The sequence below is a fragment of the Stenella coeruleoalba genome (genome assembly GCF_951394435.1).
Source record: "Stenella coeruleoalba genome assembly, chromosome: X".
NCBI lineage: Eukaryota > Metazoa > Chordata > Mammalia > Artiodactyla > Delphinidae > Stenella > Stenella coeruleoalba.
In genome coordinates this window covers 57,721,401-57,743,326 of record NC_137152.1, presented here as the reverse complement: position 1 = coordinate 57,743,326, position 21,926 = coordinate 57,721,401, and the positions used below count along the sequence as shown (strand labels likewise).

At 35.9% G+C, this 21,926-nt stretch overlaps 1 protein-coding gene across 2 annotated transcripts in view; it reads right to left on the bottom strand.

Annotated features, from left to right (window-relative positions):
• CHIC1 (cysteine rich hydrophobic domain 1) overlaps positions 1-19,227 on the bottom strand; it is a 36,744-nt gene extending 17,517 nt beyond the window's left edge. For both annotated transcript variants that reach the window (XM_079911690.1, XM_079911689.1), the window contains exons 1-3: positions 18,835-19,227; positions 8,025-8,079; positions 2,118-2,273 (exon numbers count right to left, since the gene is read on the bottom strand). In XM_079911690.1, the coding sequence (XP_079767816.1) occupies positions 2,118-2,273; positions 8,025-8,079; positions 18,835-19,121 (498 nt within the window). In that variant the 5' untranslated portion in view covers positions 19,122-19,227. The remainder of the gene's footprint in view (positions 1-2,117; positions 2,274-8,024; positions 8,080-18,834) is intronic.
• Positions 19,228-21,926: the final 2,699 nt, after the last annotated feature.

The following is a 21,926-nucleotide window of genomic DNA, read 5'->3' as shown; positions in this document are numbered from 1 at the left end:
AAAAAAAAAAAAAAAAAAAAAAAGTTCACAAGGCAGACTGTTTACAAAGAAGTTCTTTTCTTGGAAACATTTTACAATCATTCATTTATACAGCAACCTTGTGACACAGGGCAGATTAATCATATTATTTCCATTTTATTTTGTGGATAAACACAGACGTGACTTCTATGAAGCTAGATACCCCGTTAGAAATGGCTAGAGCCATTTTTAAATTGTTGTATTTTATTTTTTATTTCTCCATGTAGACCAAAAAAAGCAGTGATGGGCCTTAAATCTCTTCATCATCACAACCACCATAAAAGTAACTAATATTATCTGGATTTTATAGGTGAGGAAATTGAGGCTCCAGAAAGGACAGTGCTTGTACAAGGTTACCAGCATGTGCTTGGTGCTTCATTGTCTAGTGTGTTAACATAGTATGTACAAAATCAACGGCCATAACTATAAAGTGTACAGAGCAAGGCAGATAATGTAAATGCTGCGTAGTTCTATGGTGAACCAGAGACCACGTGTCCTATTTAAAGGAAGGAGCCACCACTCAGCAAGGGCTAATTGCCGAAAGATAGGCATGTGGGTCCAATACTGTCAGAGCTTTAGATTTTACAAGAGACGCTGGCTGTTTCAAATTTTACTTTAAATATTCTAATTTTTAAATGCTGGCAACTGATTTAAATGTTTAAAAAACAGAGTGGGCTGGATTTAGCCCACAGGACAACTGTTTGCATATCTGTACTAAATAAACTTTTTAAAACTGACAGATTAGTGATCTAAGAATACACTGATGCCTCAATTTCAATATGAATTCCTAACCAAAGTAGTGGGAGATGGGAAGAAATCACAGCATCAGTATTAATTTCATATCAGTAGTGATCATAGTAAAATACATGACTGAATAAATTGTTTCTATTTCAGGCCTTGTGGCGGAGGTATTAATAAAGAGGCAAATACGTAAACAGGTCATCAGAAAAAAAGATCCTGGATAATATTAAAACCAAAAACTCTTCTTAAGTAATTGAAATTGGCTACATTTGTGTGATGAAAAAATCCCATAATTAATTCACATTGAGGCTTTAAAAATAATGAGGATGGGTAGGAGTTATTGATTTGTAACTTTTAAAAGATATGACAATTAAAGAAAGAAATTTATGCTGTCATTTTTTTTAACTTACAGAAAGCCATTTGAGAACATTGTTCAAGCTTTGACAAACAATAAACTAAGCTCTATTTAAAATAAAGCACTGATCTACTGGTAGTGACCAAGAGAATTAATAAAATGTCTAATTTTCCATTCAAAAAGTTATAGGGGTGACAGTATTTTATTATTTGTTTTTTTGAAGTAGACATTAAGGAGGGCAAGAGAAAGATGGAGGGGAAAATGTAATGAGTACTTGTTGGGAATCTTTTTGGTTTATGAAACAACTGCATCACTAATTATACCCCCACAAGGTGCTGTGATGTTGAATATGGTTCAGTAGGCTAATTATTATTTAGAAGTTTAAATGAAATCATCAATGTGGTACAGGGAAAATAACTGTAGGTAAAATGAATTAATTTTCCTCATTGGCTTCAATTAAAAAGTTTAAAAATATCTTCCCACTGGGGGAAAATCATTCTAAAGATCAAAATAAAATTTTAAAGAAGACGAGATAAATGTAGTAGTCTTAAATCCATGACATAACTGGTAATGTCATGTCAGAATGTTATTTTGACATGTTCAAAATCAACAAGGATTTCCCCTACCAACTTTGTAGATTACTCTCACTTCTGCCTTTCTTCAGATCAGAAGAAACTCTCCCATATACCTGTGGCTTGGAAATACTTTAAATCATAGCTTCAGGTTTTGTAAAAAGAATAAGTAGCCCAGTCACATTTATATTTACTTAAGTACTCCACTTACTTTGCACTTATTTAAAATAATGATTGAACCCATATTAAGTGATAAAGCGTTGATAAAGGTTGGACAAATGACTTAATCTCTCTGACCCCGAGTTTCTTTATATCTAGAATGAGGACAGCATTGTTATGAGAATTTAATAAATTCTGTAAAGTACTTGGCACACAGCAAGTGTTCAATAAACGTTAGCTCATTATTATTACACAATAAAATGGTTACTCACTCTTTTGTTGAGACAAATAACGGGCCACAGGCTGCAACCCAGTGTGCAACAGCAGCAGAGACAACCACACAGCAGCCATTTCACATTGACTGGGAGAGCCTTTTTCAAACATGCATTCACACGGCCAATGCTGGTCTTAAATTCTTCTGGGGCCACCTACAACAAGGGTGCAATCTTTAACAATCTGTGGGCAGCTTTCTACTATTTGTCTCTAAATCTAAAGAAAATGTTTGTCTTATTACAAGTACTTTAAGGAATTACACGTCTAAATATATTTCCTCCCTATCTTTCCCTCGGTGCTTTGTGACCGCCTGGAGGGGTGGGATAGGGAGGGTGGGAGGGAGGGAGACGCAAGAGGGAAGAGATATGGGAACATATGTATATGTATAACTGATTCACTTTGTTATAAAGCAGAAACTAACACACCACTGTAAAGCAATTATACTCCAATAAAGATGTTAAAAAAATAAAATACCAAAAAAATATGTATTACATACTCCTGGATGACATTAGAAAGCAAAACAATATAATTTCATGTTTACAGAACTTATTCTCATGTTCGAAAACAGTCTTTTGAAATTATCAACAATAAAATGACAACAGTAACATTGGTGGTAAAGGATACCTGTTAAGCAGTTTTCTTACAAATATTCTCATTATTAAAGCAATATTATTTATAGTCTCCAGTCACTCAGACTAAAGGTTGAGTAAGACTAGAAGCATAATACAACAATAAAACCTAAATACTACCAGAGTAAATAGAATTAAATTTAGACCTCAGCAATATTTCTGGATTATCTTTAAAAAGGCAACTCTCAAACCTTTTCTCCCTGGCAAATTTGCAAGATAACAATTTTAACACTTGCCATTGTTTGTAGGGAAAAGCTACACTAACAAAAGACAGTGAGGAGTGATCACATTCAAAACACAGTCTTAATATTAGTATAAAATGGACTCATAGCTGCTATAAATTTTAGAAGTTCAGAGATCCTTAAATATACAAATTTAATATTTTTAATTACTACCTCCATTCCTGGAAGTGGCTGCTTGTGCCTCTCTGTAAACAATGACAAAGTCAGTTCAAAGGCAAGAGCATGACAGGCATAATTAGATTTATACAAAAAACTCTGCTTGAAGGTTATACAATTCAAAGGTATACTAAAAATAGTTTGCTTTCAGTGAAATCACATTTCTGGATCACAAAAATGATTCCCTTTCATTTAGAAAGCTGTCACACTGTAAAATCTATGGGAAAAAAATTCTGCCATCTGGTTGTGCAAGCAAAAATTATGAAATTACTAGGAAAAATAAGCTGCTGTAAAATAAAAACCCCACTAGCATGTTTGGTATCAAAAATACAGAGCTTTATAACTCTTCCAAGTAAAAACTGTATTACAGGAATCAATTTATTACATTTTTGTCTTTTAATAAACATGTCTTAGAATCAATACTACAATACATACCTATTAGCAGACGTTAGAAAGATACATGACCACAGAATTCAGTACCATCATGATTTAAACATTAAATAATTATACTAGCTTTATTAGAATTGTTCATGCCACCCAATAATGTTAATCGCTTAACCTATAAATCAGATTTTCTTCCTAATATGTTAACAAGTTGTGAAATTGTAAGGCTCAAAACTGTATTTACAGGAGGAAACTAAACTGATTTCATTCTCCAATATGACCTAAAGACAATCACTGAGTGAAAAGAATTCCAAATAAATGACTAAATATCTGGAGTAAATATGAAAGTAAATTCAGAGAACCATGGCTTATAATTGAAAATAGAAAACACCAACAGGCTAAGCACATTAAGACAACAAGTCAAGATCTAGATTCTAGTCTCTTATTAGTTATAAAAAATCCTAGGTAAGTTCATTTAATTTTTGTGAGTTTTAGTCTCCCATCTATAAAATGAAATAAATAATTTTTCTATTACATACCTCACAGGGAATGGAAATTATACCTTAGAAAGGACCTCCTAACTAGAATGCTTTGAGAAAGGAAGTCAGCGAATCGTATTTGACTAGATGTGGAGAAAGAAAAGCAAAGCTCTTTTTTGCATCGAGTATCACCTGAAGGTTTGTATCAGGTAACTTAATACTCCACAGCTTTGCTACACAGTCTATTATAAACAAAAGGATAAACTGCTACATTTTGAATGCAAATTTAATGCTTTTCAATTCTTAAGAGAAAAGATGTTCTTTGTAAAATCAAGGTACTAAGTTGCTATCTTAAAATTTACCTCTCAAAGAGTGATATTCAACTTCTTTTTTCCTAGTGAGCCACTGAGCAAGCAAATGGAAGTTAAAATAAGGAAAATATATTTATATATTTAGCTGTAATCTGTAATATAACATTATTATCAATTTTCTTTAAACTGTGTATCCAGAAACACTAATACATTTTTTAAATATGGCAAATTTTGATATAAACTCATAAAATTATTAAATCTGTCCATTAACAAATTTAAGTGCTTGTAAGTAGAATTTAAATTTATGTTTAAAAAGTAAAATTTTTATTTAAAACTTTTATTTAAAAGCGTGTAAGCACAGACGAGAAAAAGTAAAGAATGAGGCTAAAGTCAGAAATGAATCAATCCAAAATGTAAAATTTGATTTTTGTTTAAAACACTGTGAATGAAGTAAATTATATGCCAAGGTATATAAAATTTGTTATAAGATTTATCTTTCATTACATGCTTCTGGAAATGAATTAACAAAAGCATTTCTAAAATGTGGCAATTTTCCTTCTTCTCCACCAATACTTTCCACTTTTAACATATAATATTCACAGTTTGTACTCTCTTACTATGGACAAATTAAAAACTAAAACATTCAAGTTACTAAAAGTGAGAATTCAAATTTTTTGAAGTAATAACAGAAACATATTGAAAAGAAAACTTTTACTAGAATTTCAAAGAATAAACTGAAATCTTCATTTTGACTTTAAAAGGAAGCCAGAATTGTCTTTGAAAAAAAAATCTGTATTTGAATAACAGTAAAAGTCATAAAACAGAGATAAAGGCATAGGAAATGAGAATTGGTTAACTCCCGATTTTAAACAATGTGAAAGAAATGTTTAGTTAACTGTGTGGAATCAGAGTTAATAACATTTTACTCATTTACTTCCATATAATTGAGTATTTCTAGTAATGAAGGTTAGATGGAAGCCCTTTACTTTGTAGCTGAATGGCAGGTTGTAAAGAAACATTTAATTCCTTTTGACTTTCTTAGAAAGAAAAAAGAAAGCCACATCATAAAGGTGGGGGAAAGGGTCATAATATTTTATAACAGGATGCAAGAGACTTTGCAAACAGACAAAAATCTAAGCAAAACCCAGCAGGACTGATTTGCCTCCTTCAATCATGGGGAACACAACCCAATCAATCACTTGTCATACTGGATCGCAATAGTAAAGGTGGATTTTATGGTTTATGGTTCCCAACACTGCACACTAATCTCCCTGTAACACCATTTAATTGTTTCAAGCTGAGGGCCGGAAGCTTTTATTTCTTTTCTGAAGTTTTGTGGTTCTTTCATTTTCTGGTCACCAGAATCTGTATGTATACACCTGTTTGATATGTCCTATCACGACAGGAGGACTTATCTTCAGTGAAAGGAGGAAACAATCTTTCCTTAACTTAATATAAAAGATTATCTTTTTATTTATATTAAAAGCATTAATACATAAGAAGCACAAAATTAATACTGAGTCACAGAGCTTAACAAAATGGCTTTTGAGGTTTTCAGAATTCACTCCACAATTTTGCTTAGTTTAGGCATAAATGCTATATAGAATTCCACTCATGCTGGAATACTGGTTTTGTAAAATGCAGATTTATTTTTCTATTTTACCTACTGCATTTATTCATTTTGAAATATACTTACACTGCTGCTAAGTCTGGAATTCAAACCTTTTTTTTCTTTTAGATTTTTTCTGAAACATGCAAATTCTTTTTTGCCTCTCAAGACCCCACAGTTATCAGAGATGCATTTTGATAATCCAAAATAACCTATACAAATGAAATAGTGCCTACCGGAGAAAAATAATCTCATTAAAGAGAAAATAAAGTTATCATGTGACTTTGAAAAAAAATCAGACTTTCAGAATTCCTTTTAGTTTTTTTCATCACCAAACACTAAACTAGGAAAAACATCACTGTATCATTTATGCCTCATTCAATTTATGAGAAATTTTGTGCATTTAAATAATGCACACTAGAATAAATATCCAATCATTATGTGTTACGAAAACGGTCACCTGAAAAGAATGGATATCTTTAAGAACAGTTCATATCCAGATCATTTAGGTTGTGTGAATGCATACCAAAGGCAGCTTAATATTCCTACTTCCCTAGTTTAAAAAATGACTATCTTTTATGCTGGTGGAATTTCTAGTTTTAGAAGGCTTGGAAAGAAATGAAGAGGTGTGAAGAAATATTCTGAAGATTCCTCGAGCACATAAAAGTGGCCAATTTCAAAGATGGATAATTCTTACACCTGGGAACTCTATTCTCTGACATATTTTTTGATTATTCATTTTCTAGAGTTACTTGTATTTATAATTCAAACTTTTTTTAACTAAACCAATAATAAAGCTGGATGTAACTGCCCAGACAACACATGCAGCAGCATCAAGGGAAACATAAAGAACAAGTTTTCCACTGGAGATGCTTTAATTCACATTCTCTTTAATATTGAATTTGCCATCTTTCCACAGGCAAATTACTATTCAAGAGATTTTTTCCCATAGCTATTTTTTCCCTTGGAAAAAACATTTATGATTAATTCATATACACAAATCTAAATCTGAACTGCTGCTTAAACTGGTGAATAATTCTAAATGATCAGGATAGGAAGGTAGAACATACTAGAGAGTGAGGCCAAAATCTCAAACCAAAGGGCTCTTTGTATCCTAAAAAGATAAATGGCCACATATTTTCTAATGTTCACTTACCTAGGGACTATCACCACTTGTTTAGTACTATATGGAATGATTTGACATTATATATCAGGAGAGACAGAAAAGGTCAACAATCAAAGAGAACAAATTATCGATGGGACCAAGAACAAACAATTACTCAGATGAAGAAGGTTAAAGTAGCAAAAGCAATTAAAATTGAAAGCTGGTGAGTAGAGAAAAGTGGAAAAACAATCAGGGTGAAACTGGGATATACTGATGAAGAATTATCAATAACAACCACAAACTTACATTGTGAAGCTAATAAGTACCTGACAATACGCTAGGAGTTTTATATATTCTTTTTGCCTTAGTCAGAGCTTTTTCCTTTGGGTTTAGAAGTTAACATTACTGTTGTAAGAGGATTTTCCAAACAGTTTTGAATCCTAGGAAGTCTTTGAATATTGAGCCTCGATGCTAGAAGATACTACTGGGTGTAGAGGAACCAGGAAACAAAAAGGTAATAACAATTTATTGCAGTGAATCCAATTGTAGAAGCTCAAGCTATCTAAATGACAGAAAAATGTCCAACCAAAAATTTGATTTTTTGATGTATAACAAATCACATCACAGGACACTAAAATTCATAGAGTGATACAAATTTGAACACTGATAACTTCGTTAACTCTAAAATCATTGGAAATTACTGACCTAAATGAAAACAATTACAGCTACCAGTGCTGAGAAAAAAGGCAAAACTGGAAAAACTGAACAGATAAGTAAGTAATGGCTGGCATTAATGGACATGAACAAAATAACTGGTCATATGCTAGTAGTCATGGAGACAGCTTTCAGTCACTAACGACATAGCCTCCAATTACCCTGACCTCTTATTATCAGACTTCATTACAGTGAGTCAAAGCACTTGTCATAACACTAAATAAGTCATAAAACAATGCTTTTAGAATTGAAAAGTTCAATGCAAACTCTCACTTACCTTCCCTGTTAGAACTGAGGGAAATTCAGTATCAAACTTGTTGCTCAAGCCAAACCTTAAAAACAAAGACAGAACAAAATATATTCTACCCAGCATATTTAACTCTTGCCCTTAAAAAAAGTTACAAAGCCATGCATTTTTCTTTTGATGTTGTGACCTAAAAGCACGTCCTAAAAATAATTTGATATTTATAGAAAATACACCTTTGACTATTAATCCAAATTAACAGTAAAAGAAACTTAAGGAGCCAATGTTAAAGTAGGATTCTAACTAGAACCATGATATGAGATTAAAAAATAATAGAGAAACACTGACATACAGCTGGAAATATCACAACTTTTGATTGAAACATCTCTGTTAAAACCCATTTTAATTGATAACTGTTGGAACTGGCTGATGGGTTATATATGGGAGTGGATTATACTATTCTTTCTACTTCTGTGGATATATGAAAATTCCTAATAAAAACTAATGTAACCTTTGGAACTATAGAGCTTGACAACTTATGATCAGTTACTATTCAGATACTCAAAGGTTGATCCTTATGAATGGCTTTTATGTATATGTTCAACCAATTTTGAGAAAACAGATCCCAGCCTCAAAAGCTCTGACTTTTTTCAAGTACACTCACTGAAATCTGTACTAAGTCAAAATGATTTTTTATAAGCCTTCCTTCACCTACTTGGTGATTGATTTTGGTAGGAATAACAAAGGTCACTTCCTGCATGTTAGATGATATATCAGAGTGACTACAATTTTATGTTAGTGTAAGCAAAAAACACTAACATTTAATAAGAACTCCTTTTGAGGTAGACAATAATAGTAACAGTTACCAGTAACTATCTACTTACCATGGGTTAGACACTGTGTTAGGTAAATACATTACCTCTAAAATTCACAACCCTTCAAGAGGGGTATTGTTATCTCTGTTTTACAGAGAAGGAAGCTGACACTCAGAAAAAATTTTTTCAAAAAGTAATCAAATGACTTGCCCAAAGTCACATAGTAAGAGGAGGCAACCAAAATTCAAATGCTAATCCCTAAATTCTTTCTGTCCTATATTAAGCTCCTTGAGAACAGAAACTATGGCTTATTTACTTTGCTATCTTCCACTATGCTTCCACTAGCACAATGGAATCTAGTAGGTGCTTAATAAAAGTTTGTTGAATAATAAGCTACTGTATGTCCTGTTTGATTCTACTGATTTATTGCACTTTGGTCTTAGGGTCACTTTAAAGACATCTTAAGAATCCAACGTCCTATTAAAACTCTCTGTGAGAATCACAGTCTCCTTGTATCATTTACGTTAACAGCTCCTCTTCAAGGACACAAGCCAATCCTTGTGCTCTTTTTGTGCAAAAGACTATATTTAGCAGCTAGCAGCAAGGTACATATCTGTACATAAATATATTTTACCTTGCATGTTTAAAATGTATTTTAAAACAACAAATTCTATACTTTAAAAGAGTTGAGAAAATTAATTAGGAATTATAAAAAGAACTTCACTTCATTAAAAAACTTCATTACTTCTCTAGGTGTCAGTACAACACACAACGAGAGCATAACATTTTTATAATAACATTCTCATAACATTCCCCTTAAATCTATACATAGAGGAGTATAACCAAACTTAAAAATAAAATGGTACTCTTGTACATGAATTTTTATGGCAACTTTCATGTGCTGTTTGAGAAACTGATACTCTAGTATTAAATATATATTTGTAATTATGTACTAACTAAGCAATCAGTAACATGACAAATATTTAATAGAGCAAGAAACATATTTCATTCAAATCATATTTAGGTAAATAGTTACCTTATCACTAGTCAAGAAGATGTAATTGAATTCATTATTCCACAGTTAATTCTTATTGCGTAACAAAGAAATATATACAGGTTTCATTTATAGAAAGTAGACATGATACATTTGAAAGCAGAGCTCTATTTCCATTCGTACAGCTTGTCTTCTATTTTTTAAAATTAGGGCTTCCCTGGTGGCACAGTGGTTGGGAGTCCGCCTGCCGATGCAGGAGACACGGGTTCGTGCCCCGGTCCGGGAAGATCCCACATGCCGCAGAGCGGCGGGGCCCGTGAGCCGTGGCCGCTGAGCCTGTGCGTCCAGAGCCTGTGCTCCGCAACGGGAGAGGCCACAACAGTGAGAAGCTCGCGTACCGCAAAAAAAAAAAAAAAAAAAAAAATCCAATTTATTTATTTATTTATTTTTGGCCGTGCAGTGCAGCATGTGGGGTTTTAGTTCCCTGACCAGGGATCAAACCTGTGTCCCCTTCAGTGGAAGCACTGAGTCCTAACCACTGGACCACCAAGGAATTCCCCTTTTGCCTTTTAGATACAACGTTAATAATATGTTCCTACCTCCATTAGAGACTGCTGCCATTATAGCTTTTCCCAGTTGCCATTCTTTTACTACATATCAAATACATAGAGAATATAGACAGATGTATTCCTCAAAATGCATGGAATATTTCTATTATTTAAAAAATTTTTAGCTTTGCTATTCTCTTTGCATTTATCACCAGACAAATGAACTTTCGTTGCCACTGTTTCCATTTCCTTAATATTACCCCTTCCTTTCTTAACCTTTTGAATGAACATGCTGGCTTTTTTTTTTTTTTGGCTGTGCCGTGTGGTATGTGGGATCTTAGTTCCCCCACCAGGGATGGAACCCGTGCCCCTGTGTTGGGAGCGTGGCGTCTTAACCACTGGACCACGAGGGAAGTCCCTAACCTTCTGAAATTTCTCTTTTGATGCTGTTACTATACTGAAAATAATCCCTTATTTGGTAAATTTATTTAGAAAGACAAGTTCATCTTATTTAGTGCCAAATTCAATGTCCTCTTCTCAGAACTTTCCCCCCGACTTTGCAGCCTATGATGCTGTTCACCACTCCTTCCTAACGTTCTCCGATTCATTCACTCTCTCCTAACACTCTTGTCTTTTCCCAAAGTTTAGCTGTTAGTCATCTGCTCCTCTTTCTAAAGGAATTACAACAGTTCATCTATTTTTAATAGCCTTGACAATCACTTCTATGCCAAATCTATATCTCTAGTTCTATATTTCCCAACATGCTCTAGTCCCTCATCTCTAATTGCATACTAAAAATTTCCATTTGGAAATAATGCCATTTGTAGCAACATGGATGGCCCTAGAGATTATTATACAAAGTGAAGTAAGTCAGAAAGAGAAAGAGAAATGCCATATGATATCACTTATATGTGGAATCTAAAATATGACACAAATGAATTTATCTATGAAACAGAAACAGAATCACAGACATAGAGAACAGACTTGTGGCTGCCAAGGGGGAGGGTGGGTGAGGGAGGGATGGAGTGGGAGTTTGGGGTTAGCAGATGTAAACTAGCATATATAGAATGGATTAACAACAAGGTCTTACTGTATAGCACAGGGAATTATATTCAATATCCTGTGATAAACCATAATGGAAAAGAATATGGAAAAGAATATGGAAAAGAATATATACATATATATAAATGAATCACTTTGCTGTACAGCAGAAATTAACACAACATTGTAAATAACTATACTTCAATAAAATAAATTAAAAAAAACAACAAAAATAACTATTTCCATTTGGATATCGTGCTACAAAATAATACACCTCAAGTGAACACGTCTAAAATTAAAAGTTACCTTTTATTGGAAACTGGCTCCCCCCTTCCAAATTCCTCATCTCTATCAATGGCACATTGACTCTCTTTAACCTAGACCCTGGTATTTTTTGGACCTTCCCTCTCCTATTTTTTGCACCTTGCTTATATCCAGGTGGTCCCAAGTCCTGTTATTTGTTCCTTTGAAATCATTCTCATATCATTTCCTTCCTTTCCACTGCCACTGCTGTGTTGGCTCGTCTTTGCTCATGTGGTTTCTCTTGCTTCCTCTCCCTAGTTTCAATCCAATGCAGTCCTCAAAACTCAAGTCAACCCCTGCTGCAAGCCTTCATGGATTTCCCTTTCTCTGAACACTCATAGCCAACTTTAATCTGTACTACACAATTCAAAATTTAATAAAATATTTTCTTTTATTCTTCGCTGATCCACACCAATTCCTTAAAGGAGATTTTCCTGTTAGCTTTGTAAACCAAGACCTGTACTTTCTTTTTTCTGTATTCTTCATAGTGCTTAGCCCAGTGCTCAGGTTCTCAAAAACTGCTTGCTAAATTCACATTACAAATTTTCTTCTCTAATATAAAAATGGATTGTATTTTCTAAAATATAAAAAGTATATTAGAAATGGTAAGGAGGGAATACCCTGGCAGTCTAGTGGTTAGCACTCTCTGCTCTCACTGCCAAGGGCCCAAGTTCAATCCCTGGTCGGGGAATGAAGATCCTACAAGCTATGCAGTGTGGACAAAAATTAAAAAAAAAAAAAGAAATGCTAAGGAAAGTGTCATTTTACTTCTTAAAACACTCCATTATGGCCTACATTTATCTACTTCAAAAGGTATAAAGATAGGCAAACTAGGCCCAATATATTCTCATAATTTGGGCTAAAAGGTAGTAGCAATTCTGTTCTTGCCTACCAGGGATTTCTTTCTTTAACTTCTCCATTAGATATTCAGCACCTAAAATGAGTACTTAAATAATCTTAGGCACAACATTTTACTTAGTAGCTACTAGGAAAATGTTGAAATGGCTCCTGCTAAATGAACACCTCAGCTTTGTTTCATAAGTAAACCATTAAGTTAAGAACTATGAGTCCACAGAGGTTAGACAAGCTCATCTACCCATTACTGATCAGTGACAGACATGAGTCAAGATGTGGGGTTCTTCAGCATTAGACAAAGGCACTTGGGAACTGCTCACACTGTCATTTTATCGGCTTCATTAAATATAGAGCCTATTATGTGTTTGAAGCTGACACAGCTGGTGGTTCTTAATGATTGTATTTTATTTGTTAAGTGTCTCCAATGCCCCAAATTTTAATTTCTTGGACAATTCTTTGGAGTAAAGGAAACTGAGGTAAAGAAGGATGGGTCCTCTAGTTGCTCTTCCCTCTTTTCTCCCTCCCTATACCCCTTACTGTTTTTAATTCTTTTGAAAATGACTATACATCAGCCTTTGAAAACCTTGCTCAAATTTAAGTTTATGTGTTCAGGTTATTTAAGAAAACACATCAAAGTGTAGTAAAATTCTGCCAACAAAAACCATTTCACTAGAAAACTATGCACTTATAGTAACACTGATTCTGAAGAACCTGCACTGATCTCTATTTACTATAACAAGAAAAAGGAAAGTCTATGCCCTTCAATTAAAAGAGATTTTAAAAAATTAAATTTCTTTTATCTTCCATATGGAAATAATCATGTCTTGCTGCCCTGTAAAATGACAAGTTACCATAGCTTCAGTATTCTCAAAGCCTAAAATCTTATAAAATACTTACCTTATACAAACACAAATTAACAATGCTTCACTGTAATTCCTCAAAGACAGCTGTTTACAGAAAAGGCATTCCATTCACTGATTAGAGAAGTATCAATATTTGTAGTGCTCTCTAACTTTCTGCAGAAATGCACTGTTTGGCAAATTTGGGCATCTTTTTTCAATTCTGTATATAATCACTTCAGCTCTTTTAGATTAATTTTAATGAGAATTTTATATATTTCTGAGAATTGGTAACCTCTTATCTCTACTAACTTCTGTATTATCAAGGGTAAATATCTATATATTTTAAGTAATATAAAGAGTGTGGTAATACCTATAAATAAGAAAAAAAATCTCATGAGATGTAAGATCCAAATATTCATCCTAAAAATATCAAGATGAAAAATGATAGACACTAAGCTACATCACTCAAATGTATAGTATTTCTGAAACAATACTTACAAGAGACATTTCATTATTTCTGTTTCTAAAACCTCAAATCTGTGGGAGTTAATTTAGCCATTTATATATATATTAAAGGCATTCTTGTATCTTTTAATAAAATATTTTAGGTGTGTTATACAATATTTAAATGGTAGTGCCCATCATACTGGCATACTGACACACAGAAGATGGCAGTTACTGTTCTTTGTGCTGGGTATATATACAGCAATGAGTAACACATCAAATATATCTGCCTTAATGACACTTTAAAAAATTTTTAATTTGAAAAAAGATACCCAAATATCCATTTATGATCATCATCATCTCAGATTTGGAATTACAATTATTCTGGTTAGGTCATTCGACTTCTCAAAAAATTATAATTGATTGATAAGACATTAAATGATATCTTGATAAGTAACGAGAAAACCAATGTGTAAAGATGATATAAGCACACAGGGGTATTCTGACACATAAAATCTTGCTCAACAAACCTTTCAGAGGTAAGGACATGCCATAACCCCCACCCCAAATCTGGTAGTATTGTATCTATGCTCAGAAACACAAATACTCTCCAGAGGATGATTCAACTAACTAGCATTTGTTGAGGGCCTATAATACAGCACACACTATGGTGGGCATATTTTTACTAAAGTGAACCAGTATTTATTCAACTCACTTTTACTGAGTGTCTACTTCAGGGCAGGCACTGTGTTAAGCACTGAGAATTCAGAGGGAACCAGTGATTGTCCTGCCATTTCTGCTTCCAATTTATTCAGGGCAGAGAAGACTTGCAGGAGGTGGTGACTTAGAGGTAAGGGTGGTAGGTACTGGGATTCTAGATGAAGGCCCCAGCTTGAGCAGAGGCAAAGAGATAAACAGCATGCTGTGAATAAGAAAATACAAGCAGTAAAGGGAAATGTCAAAAGATTAGGCTGATAGATAGGCAGGGTCCAGTTCTATATTCCATGTTATAGAGCTTAGACTCGATCCTATGGATGAAGGGGAAACCACAGAAGTCTTAAACAGGAAAGTGGTGTCTCCATTGAGCAGCAGGCTGAGGAATAGATTTGGAGGTGACAAGGATGAAGGCAAGATAACTAGTAGGGTGGTGAAAGGGGCTTGAATCAGGGAAGTGGTGGTAGGGAGGAAAAGAAGAAATTTTTAGGTCATACATTACTAATACCCACTGATTGCTTAGCTGTGAGAAAACTGAGTGGGAAAGAGGAACCACTGATGAATAATGGGATAGGAGGAGGTCCATTTAACTGAGTTGGAGAACTCAGAAATAGGAGGAATTTTTTGAGGGGTTGGGATGGGGGTGTGAGGGGATGCGAGAGGGGGAGGATGAGTTTTGTTTTGAGTACGTTGAATTTAAGATGTTAGTGAGCCATTAGGTGAGGAAGTCCAGGTAAGAGTCAGAACAGAGTCTGGTATAGAGATACTGATACATATTTGGGAGACATCAGATAATTGAAACCATGAGAGTCAAGATGAGACCATCTAGATAGAGCAGGGAATGAGAATAGTGGGCTGAGAACAAAACCCTGGAGATCACTAGTATTTAAGGAGCAAGAAAGGAAAAGAAACCCATGAATGAGGCAGTTAAGGAATAACCAGAAAAATATAAGGAGAACCAGGAAGAGTGAAATGGCCAAGGAATTCCTAGATTTGTTTGGCTGGCAAAATGTTTTTTTTTAAATCAGAATTTGAATACCTTTAGGCAAAACATATACCTTCCAGTTCAACTAAGGCCCCATCATTACTCATGCTGCACTATTTTCTGTAACCTGTCTCGCCTCTGAAGGCCAGTGTGTTTATGACCCCTGGAGTAAAAGCCTCTGAGAAAGAGGGAGTCATTATATGCAGCAGAGAGGACCAGAAAGATAGGAAATTGAAGATGCCCACTAATTTAGCAACAGGAGGGTCATGGTGATCTTAATGATACCAGTTTGTCTGTGGTCATGGTGGCAGAATCCAGATTACAGAAGGGTGAAGAGGAAATAGATATGGTGAATGTAGCTACTCTTAAGAAATTTGGAGAAAGAAGGAAGAGAGATTAGACAATAGCTAATGGGGAATGTAGGTCTAGGAAGGCTTTTATTTTTAAAGAATTAGAGAGACTGAATATGTTTACAGGCTGAGCCAACAGAGAGGCTGAGTGAGGTAATATATAGAGAGGTGCTGCCTGGGAGGAGGCTGGAAGAGAAGGATATGGAAAGCATAAATGGAGGGGTGAGTTTTGAACAAGCAGAGGGACTCCATGATCTCTGAGGGTGGAGGAAGAGAGCACAGGAATTCAAACCTAATTAAGATACAGTGCAGGTGTTTCAGCAGGAAAGTGACATGATTAAACCGTGTTTTACGAAAATTAGTTTGGCACAAGCATGCAGATGGATTGGGGTGAGGAGAGGTGGCAGACTGTGGCCGCAATTCAAGCAGGAGATGATGGCAACCCAAACTAGAGAGGTGCCAGTAGAAATGGAGAAAATGAATGATCTAATAGACCTTTTAAAAGGCATGATGACATAATTCTGGGACAGACTGGCAAAGGGCAATTCAAGGAGAAGGAAGAGTTAAAAATGACTCAAGGACTTGAAATATTACCCTGGAAGATTGGAATGGCAGTATCAGGGTCAGAAATGGGGAAACTGGAATGCACAGACAATCTGGGGAGGGAAAATAAATTGGGTTTAAGATATACTGAATTTGAGGTGATGGTTCTCAAATTTTAAACTTTGAAAAGAAACAACATCCTCTAAAGAACAGATGACTGCACGAAGAATGAAAAAAATAAGAATGGGAGAGAATAAGAAATATTTCATTCAGATAGGGCAACTAACACTCCCATGCCAGAAAAAAATTAAAGAGGCTGATATTTTAGACGTCTCAGAATTAGATTAACTATTTCCTAAGGATCTTACTTTACCTGTTGTAAGGAAGGTTTTCCTATCATAGAAAGACCAGTTTCTCATTTAACATCAAACACGCTTTCTAGGTCAGAGAATGTGTACAATACAACTAAGTAATTTTCCAAACTATGTACGCTGGTTAGCAATTCAAGTACTGGTTTGCTGCTTTTCAGGTTTTGGCTTCAATTAATACCAGCAGTTACTATGAGCACCATTATTTCACACTCCTTATTCCAGAATTTTTAAGCTGAGAAGGTCATTACACCTATCATAAGGGCCTGGGCATTGCAAGTGTCAGTGCTTTGCTTTTAATTGAAAATAGGTTGTTAAGTACTTCACCATGGTTGTGTGAGGAGTAGAATGGAACCACAAATAAGTTTCAGGGAACCTAAACTCTGTTTTCTTCCCTGTTCCTTGTTTTCTGAATTTTAGGAAAAAAATGAAGGGGAGGAATGCTGGAATATAAAATTATAGACTGGAATAAAAAGCCTTTTTCTGTTTGATCATATGAAATAATCTGCATGAAAGTAACCTTTGGTACCAGAATCATAATTAATTTGAGTAATAAATTGTTTCCCTAGTGATGAAAGGAATGGAAATAAAACAGCGCAGTAAGCTGGCATCTGAACATTGTAGGCTATCTGCAAAATTCTTGGACCAAGAAAAATTGTGTTAAAATTGCCTAACCAAAAGGCAGGTCTAAAAATCTCCCCACACTCTTCCACAATTTCGAAATCTTCCTTAATACTTTTCATGCAAAGATCACAAAAGTATATTACAATTAAAATACTCAGCATGTTAAAATTAAAAGCTAACATGACGGGGGGAGGTGGTGCATAATATATGATTTCAGATAATATGAACTCAACTGAAAGAGGGGTAGGTGAGCCATTATCAAAATTACAGGCAGCATGACTTGATAGGAAAAAATAGTCCTATTTTGAAAACTCAGTAAATGATAGCATAATTAAGAGGATGAACATGACACAATATTCAAACTTCCAAGTATTTACTGTCCAAGCACATAAAAACGAGAAAGCACTCTTCAAAGACCAGAGAACCATTAAATTTTTCTTGTGCTTTGACAACTACTACTCTATGAGGTCCCTCCCCCTTTTTATTTTCTCAAATATGATCCAAGATGTCAATTTAAAAAAAAACTCCGTATGAGTTTTCAAAAAATCATTCTCAGCTCCTAGGGGACTAATTTCCATATATATTTAATGTTTGCATATTTAATACTTGGGAATACAAAATCTCCTGCAGGTATGTTAAATTATTTCAGAGCTGAAAGGCTTTAAAAACCATCTACTCCAAACCCCTCATTTTACCAATGGAGAAATCAAGGCCCAGAAATGGGAAGTAACCTGACCAAGGTCACAGGGTCAGTAAGAAGCAGGGCTGGGACTAACATACAAGAGCCCTCACTCTCAATCCATTGCTCTTTCTACGTTTCATAGCTACTTCTCAACCTGAACCTCTAATTGTGTGATATTTAAGAAACGTCAGAATGAGGAGTGATCAAGACACGGAAAGGATTATTGAATTCATTTACAAAGGGATTAGATAGGAAGAAAGGATGGATGAATACATGGATGGGTGGATATTCTATAATGTTATTCACAAAATATATTATGTTTCTGTTTTGAAGAGTCCAAGCCTAGGTCTCGTCACTTGTTACAGCTGTCACCGTGTTCCACCAGACATCAATCTTGGCGGCAAAGAGTCCGCTGGTACATCCTGCAGTTTAAAGACTGTTCATCGCCAGCATACACAGAAGCAAGGAGACTCACCCCTACTCCAATCCCTCTGGCTCCCAACCCCCTAACTTCCCTGTCCTATACTCACTTTTTACCCGGTGTTGGTGCATCACATTTGCTTTCTCCTCACTTCCTTTACACTTGTCTCCCTCAGTTTCCCCATTTAGACCAGGTGTCCTTTCCTAACTATATGCCTCAGTCAGCCCTCCCCCACTCCACAGGCCCCTCGATTGCCTTATTCCTCTGTCGCCAAATCTCAGCCTTTTCAAACCCCATGGCTCCCTCTCGCTTACACAGTGATGTGGCCGGCGCCCCGCACCAATACAGGGTCGGGGGCATATCTCCGCAGATGCTCTTCGCTCACTACCCGAGGCGGGGGCGGCGTATCCTCCACCTGCTCCTCTTCTTCTTCCTCCTCCTCCTCTTCTTCCTCCTCCTCCTCATCTTCCTCGTCATCGTCGGGCCCCGATACCGACGACGACGACGACGGCGACGACGACGACGTTGCCGCTTCTTCTTCCTCCTCCTCCAGTTCCGAGATCGTGTCGAACTCCGCCATGTTGGGCAGCAGGATGCTCATCACGTGACCTTTCGATCACCGCCACCCTCACGCAGAAGAGTTTGAACCTGCTGAGGTGCTGGAAGAGGAGGGGGAACGAAATGCAGAGAAAGATGAGGGGGGTAGGGACAGGATTTAAGGAGATGCGCCTGCGTGGTGGGGTAGACCGGGGGGTGGGGTGGGGGGGGCGGAGGGTGTTGGAGGCGGGGGCATGAGGGAGAGAGGAGCAAAATCAGTGTACGCTTGCGCGGCTCCAAGGGAAGGGGGGCGTTAGAGGTGAACTACTGGGAATTGTCGAGGTACGGTATGCGGGTGCTGCTCTTAATACTGCTGTTTGGGCTTCTGCTGCTTGTTTCCCGCGGACGTATCTTCTGGTTTTATTTCCTATTAATTAATAATGGGTATTATTACCCCCTTCCCTCCAGTGCAGGGAAGGGATATTCTATAAAAGTGAGGTTAGAACTTTGCCCCATATATCTTAAGGTATACACCAATCCCTTACGTTTGTTCAGCATTACAGTTTAAAAGACTTTTACAGCAGAACTTTGCCACACCCTGGGAGGCATTTTTATTAACATTTTACTGAAGAGGAAACTTTCTACTACTTCTACTATGCAATACTTATGGAGGACTTACTAAGTGTCAGGGACTGTGCTAAGTGCTCTATGTGCATATCTCATTTAATACTTCACAACCCTATGAGATATGTACCATGATGATCTCATTTTACCGGTGGGAAATCTAGATGCAGAAAGGGTAAATAACTTGCCCAAGGTCATGAAGTTACTAAATGGCAGACCTGGTTTTAAACTTGGGTGGTCTTTTCTAATTCCAGAAGCCCAGCACTCTTAACCAAAGGGCTATACTGCCTGAAGTTGTTTGGAAGGGCTTCGTAGAGTGGTGCCTTTTGGGCATCTTGAAAGATGTTTGAATTTTGGAGTTTTCGGGGGCGGGGGAGGAGGGAAGTGGAGGGAGGACTCCAACCCTAGGAAACATTAATTAACATCATCCATTTTCCAGACACTGGGCTAGACTCTTTCACATACAATATCTCAGTTAACCCTTAAACAATCCTGTGAGGTAAGCATCATCATTATCTATTTTATAGATAGCAAAGCAGTCTCGGGAAGTTTAAGTAATTTATTAAGGTCTCTGGTGACCTTTTGTCCAAGATTTTCTATTTCAAATATTCTATCTTCCCCACACCCACTAAAATGTTACAGAGATCACATATTTTGAGTTTCCAACCCATGTCTCAAACTATTTCATACTTGGCAGCAGCACAAAAATCCATGCCATAATTCAGGGATCATTAAGACAATAAATTCACACAGCTGCTAAGTAATAAAACAAATACTGTAATCCAGGTATTCTAATGTTAGCTTCACTGCTCTTTCTGCTACACTAGCTGCATCACAGTTAGTTGATGAGACAGGAAACAGATATAGCCACACTTGAATTTAGGGTGAGCATTTTATTAACAGTATAGCAGTAAAAGCAAAGCATTTAGGATGTATGAGGGAGGAAGAAATTAGATCTGTGAAAGGCACTGATCAAACCATCATCATTATCAAGGAGGTTGCATTATTAAAATGGAAAAAAATTTGTTGTACTCAAAAGCTTGATTATTTAGGAACTTTAAAAGTAAGTTGCAGCACTATCAGTGAGCAACAAAATCTAGTACTTTATAGCAGAGAGAACTTTATCTACTAGCCAGAAATTATAATTAAAGATAGAACCTTAAAGTATTTTATAATAGCCTTCTTGTATGTCTTTTCTTGGGCATTAATAAATAATGTCATGTCATTTATCAGAGCAAAATACCTTAGACTTAAGATCAAATCAATATTCTGCATCAGTTCTTCTCTTTCAAAAAGCAAAAAAGCCATAGGCAATACTAAAAATGTTTCAAATATCTTATATTATCTGTAAAGTTCCACTAAGTCAATCTCTAGAGGGAAGTATTGTGCTATTACTGCTTAAGTGGTAGTTCACTACTCAGGATTAGCCTAGGTAGGGATATTTGAAGGGAGAGTATAAGGAGTGGACTTGTGTTAAGTGTAAATGAGATATTGGAACTATGGTAAAAGTGAAGAAATGATGGTTGTAGGAGATGGGAGGGAAGGAGAGGGAGGGTGAAATTCCATAATCAAAATGGAAAGAGACCCCTGACACTTAGATATCAAAAGGATGAAAGAGTTAAGAGAAGTGCTATGCTTGGAGAAACTCACGAGTATAGTCAAATCTGCTTATCTGTTCTCCTGCATATACAGTGGACTAAAAAGGTATATATGATTCCAAAGGTAATTTGTTTTGCTAAACTATAGGAGAATTTGGAATTGGAAAAGCTGAGAAAAACATAATTTGTCAGCAACGCAAGAGACAACATGATTTTTAAATGATACTTTAGCAACCATCAAGGATAGTAAAGCTAGGAGTGAATGAAACAGAAAGCACACCATGTAACTTTCCGTCTGATGTGCTAAGCAGGGAATGGAGGTAATTCTCCCATATGAGGCAAAAGGTCACAGGTTTAACCATTTGAGGCGGGAAATTTCAACATAAAACAGCCGAAAAGAATTGCAACTTTTTTATTGGAGTATAATAGCTTTACAATGGTGTGTTAGTTTCTGCTTCATAACAAAGTGAATCAGTTATACATATACATATGTTCCCATATCTCTTCCTTCTTGCGTCTCCCTCCCTCCCACCCTCCCTATGCCACCCCTCTAGGTGGTCACAAAGCACCGAGCTGATCTCCCTGTGCTATGCGGCTGCTTCCCACTAGCTATCTATTTTACGTTTGGTAGTGTATATATGTCCATG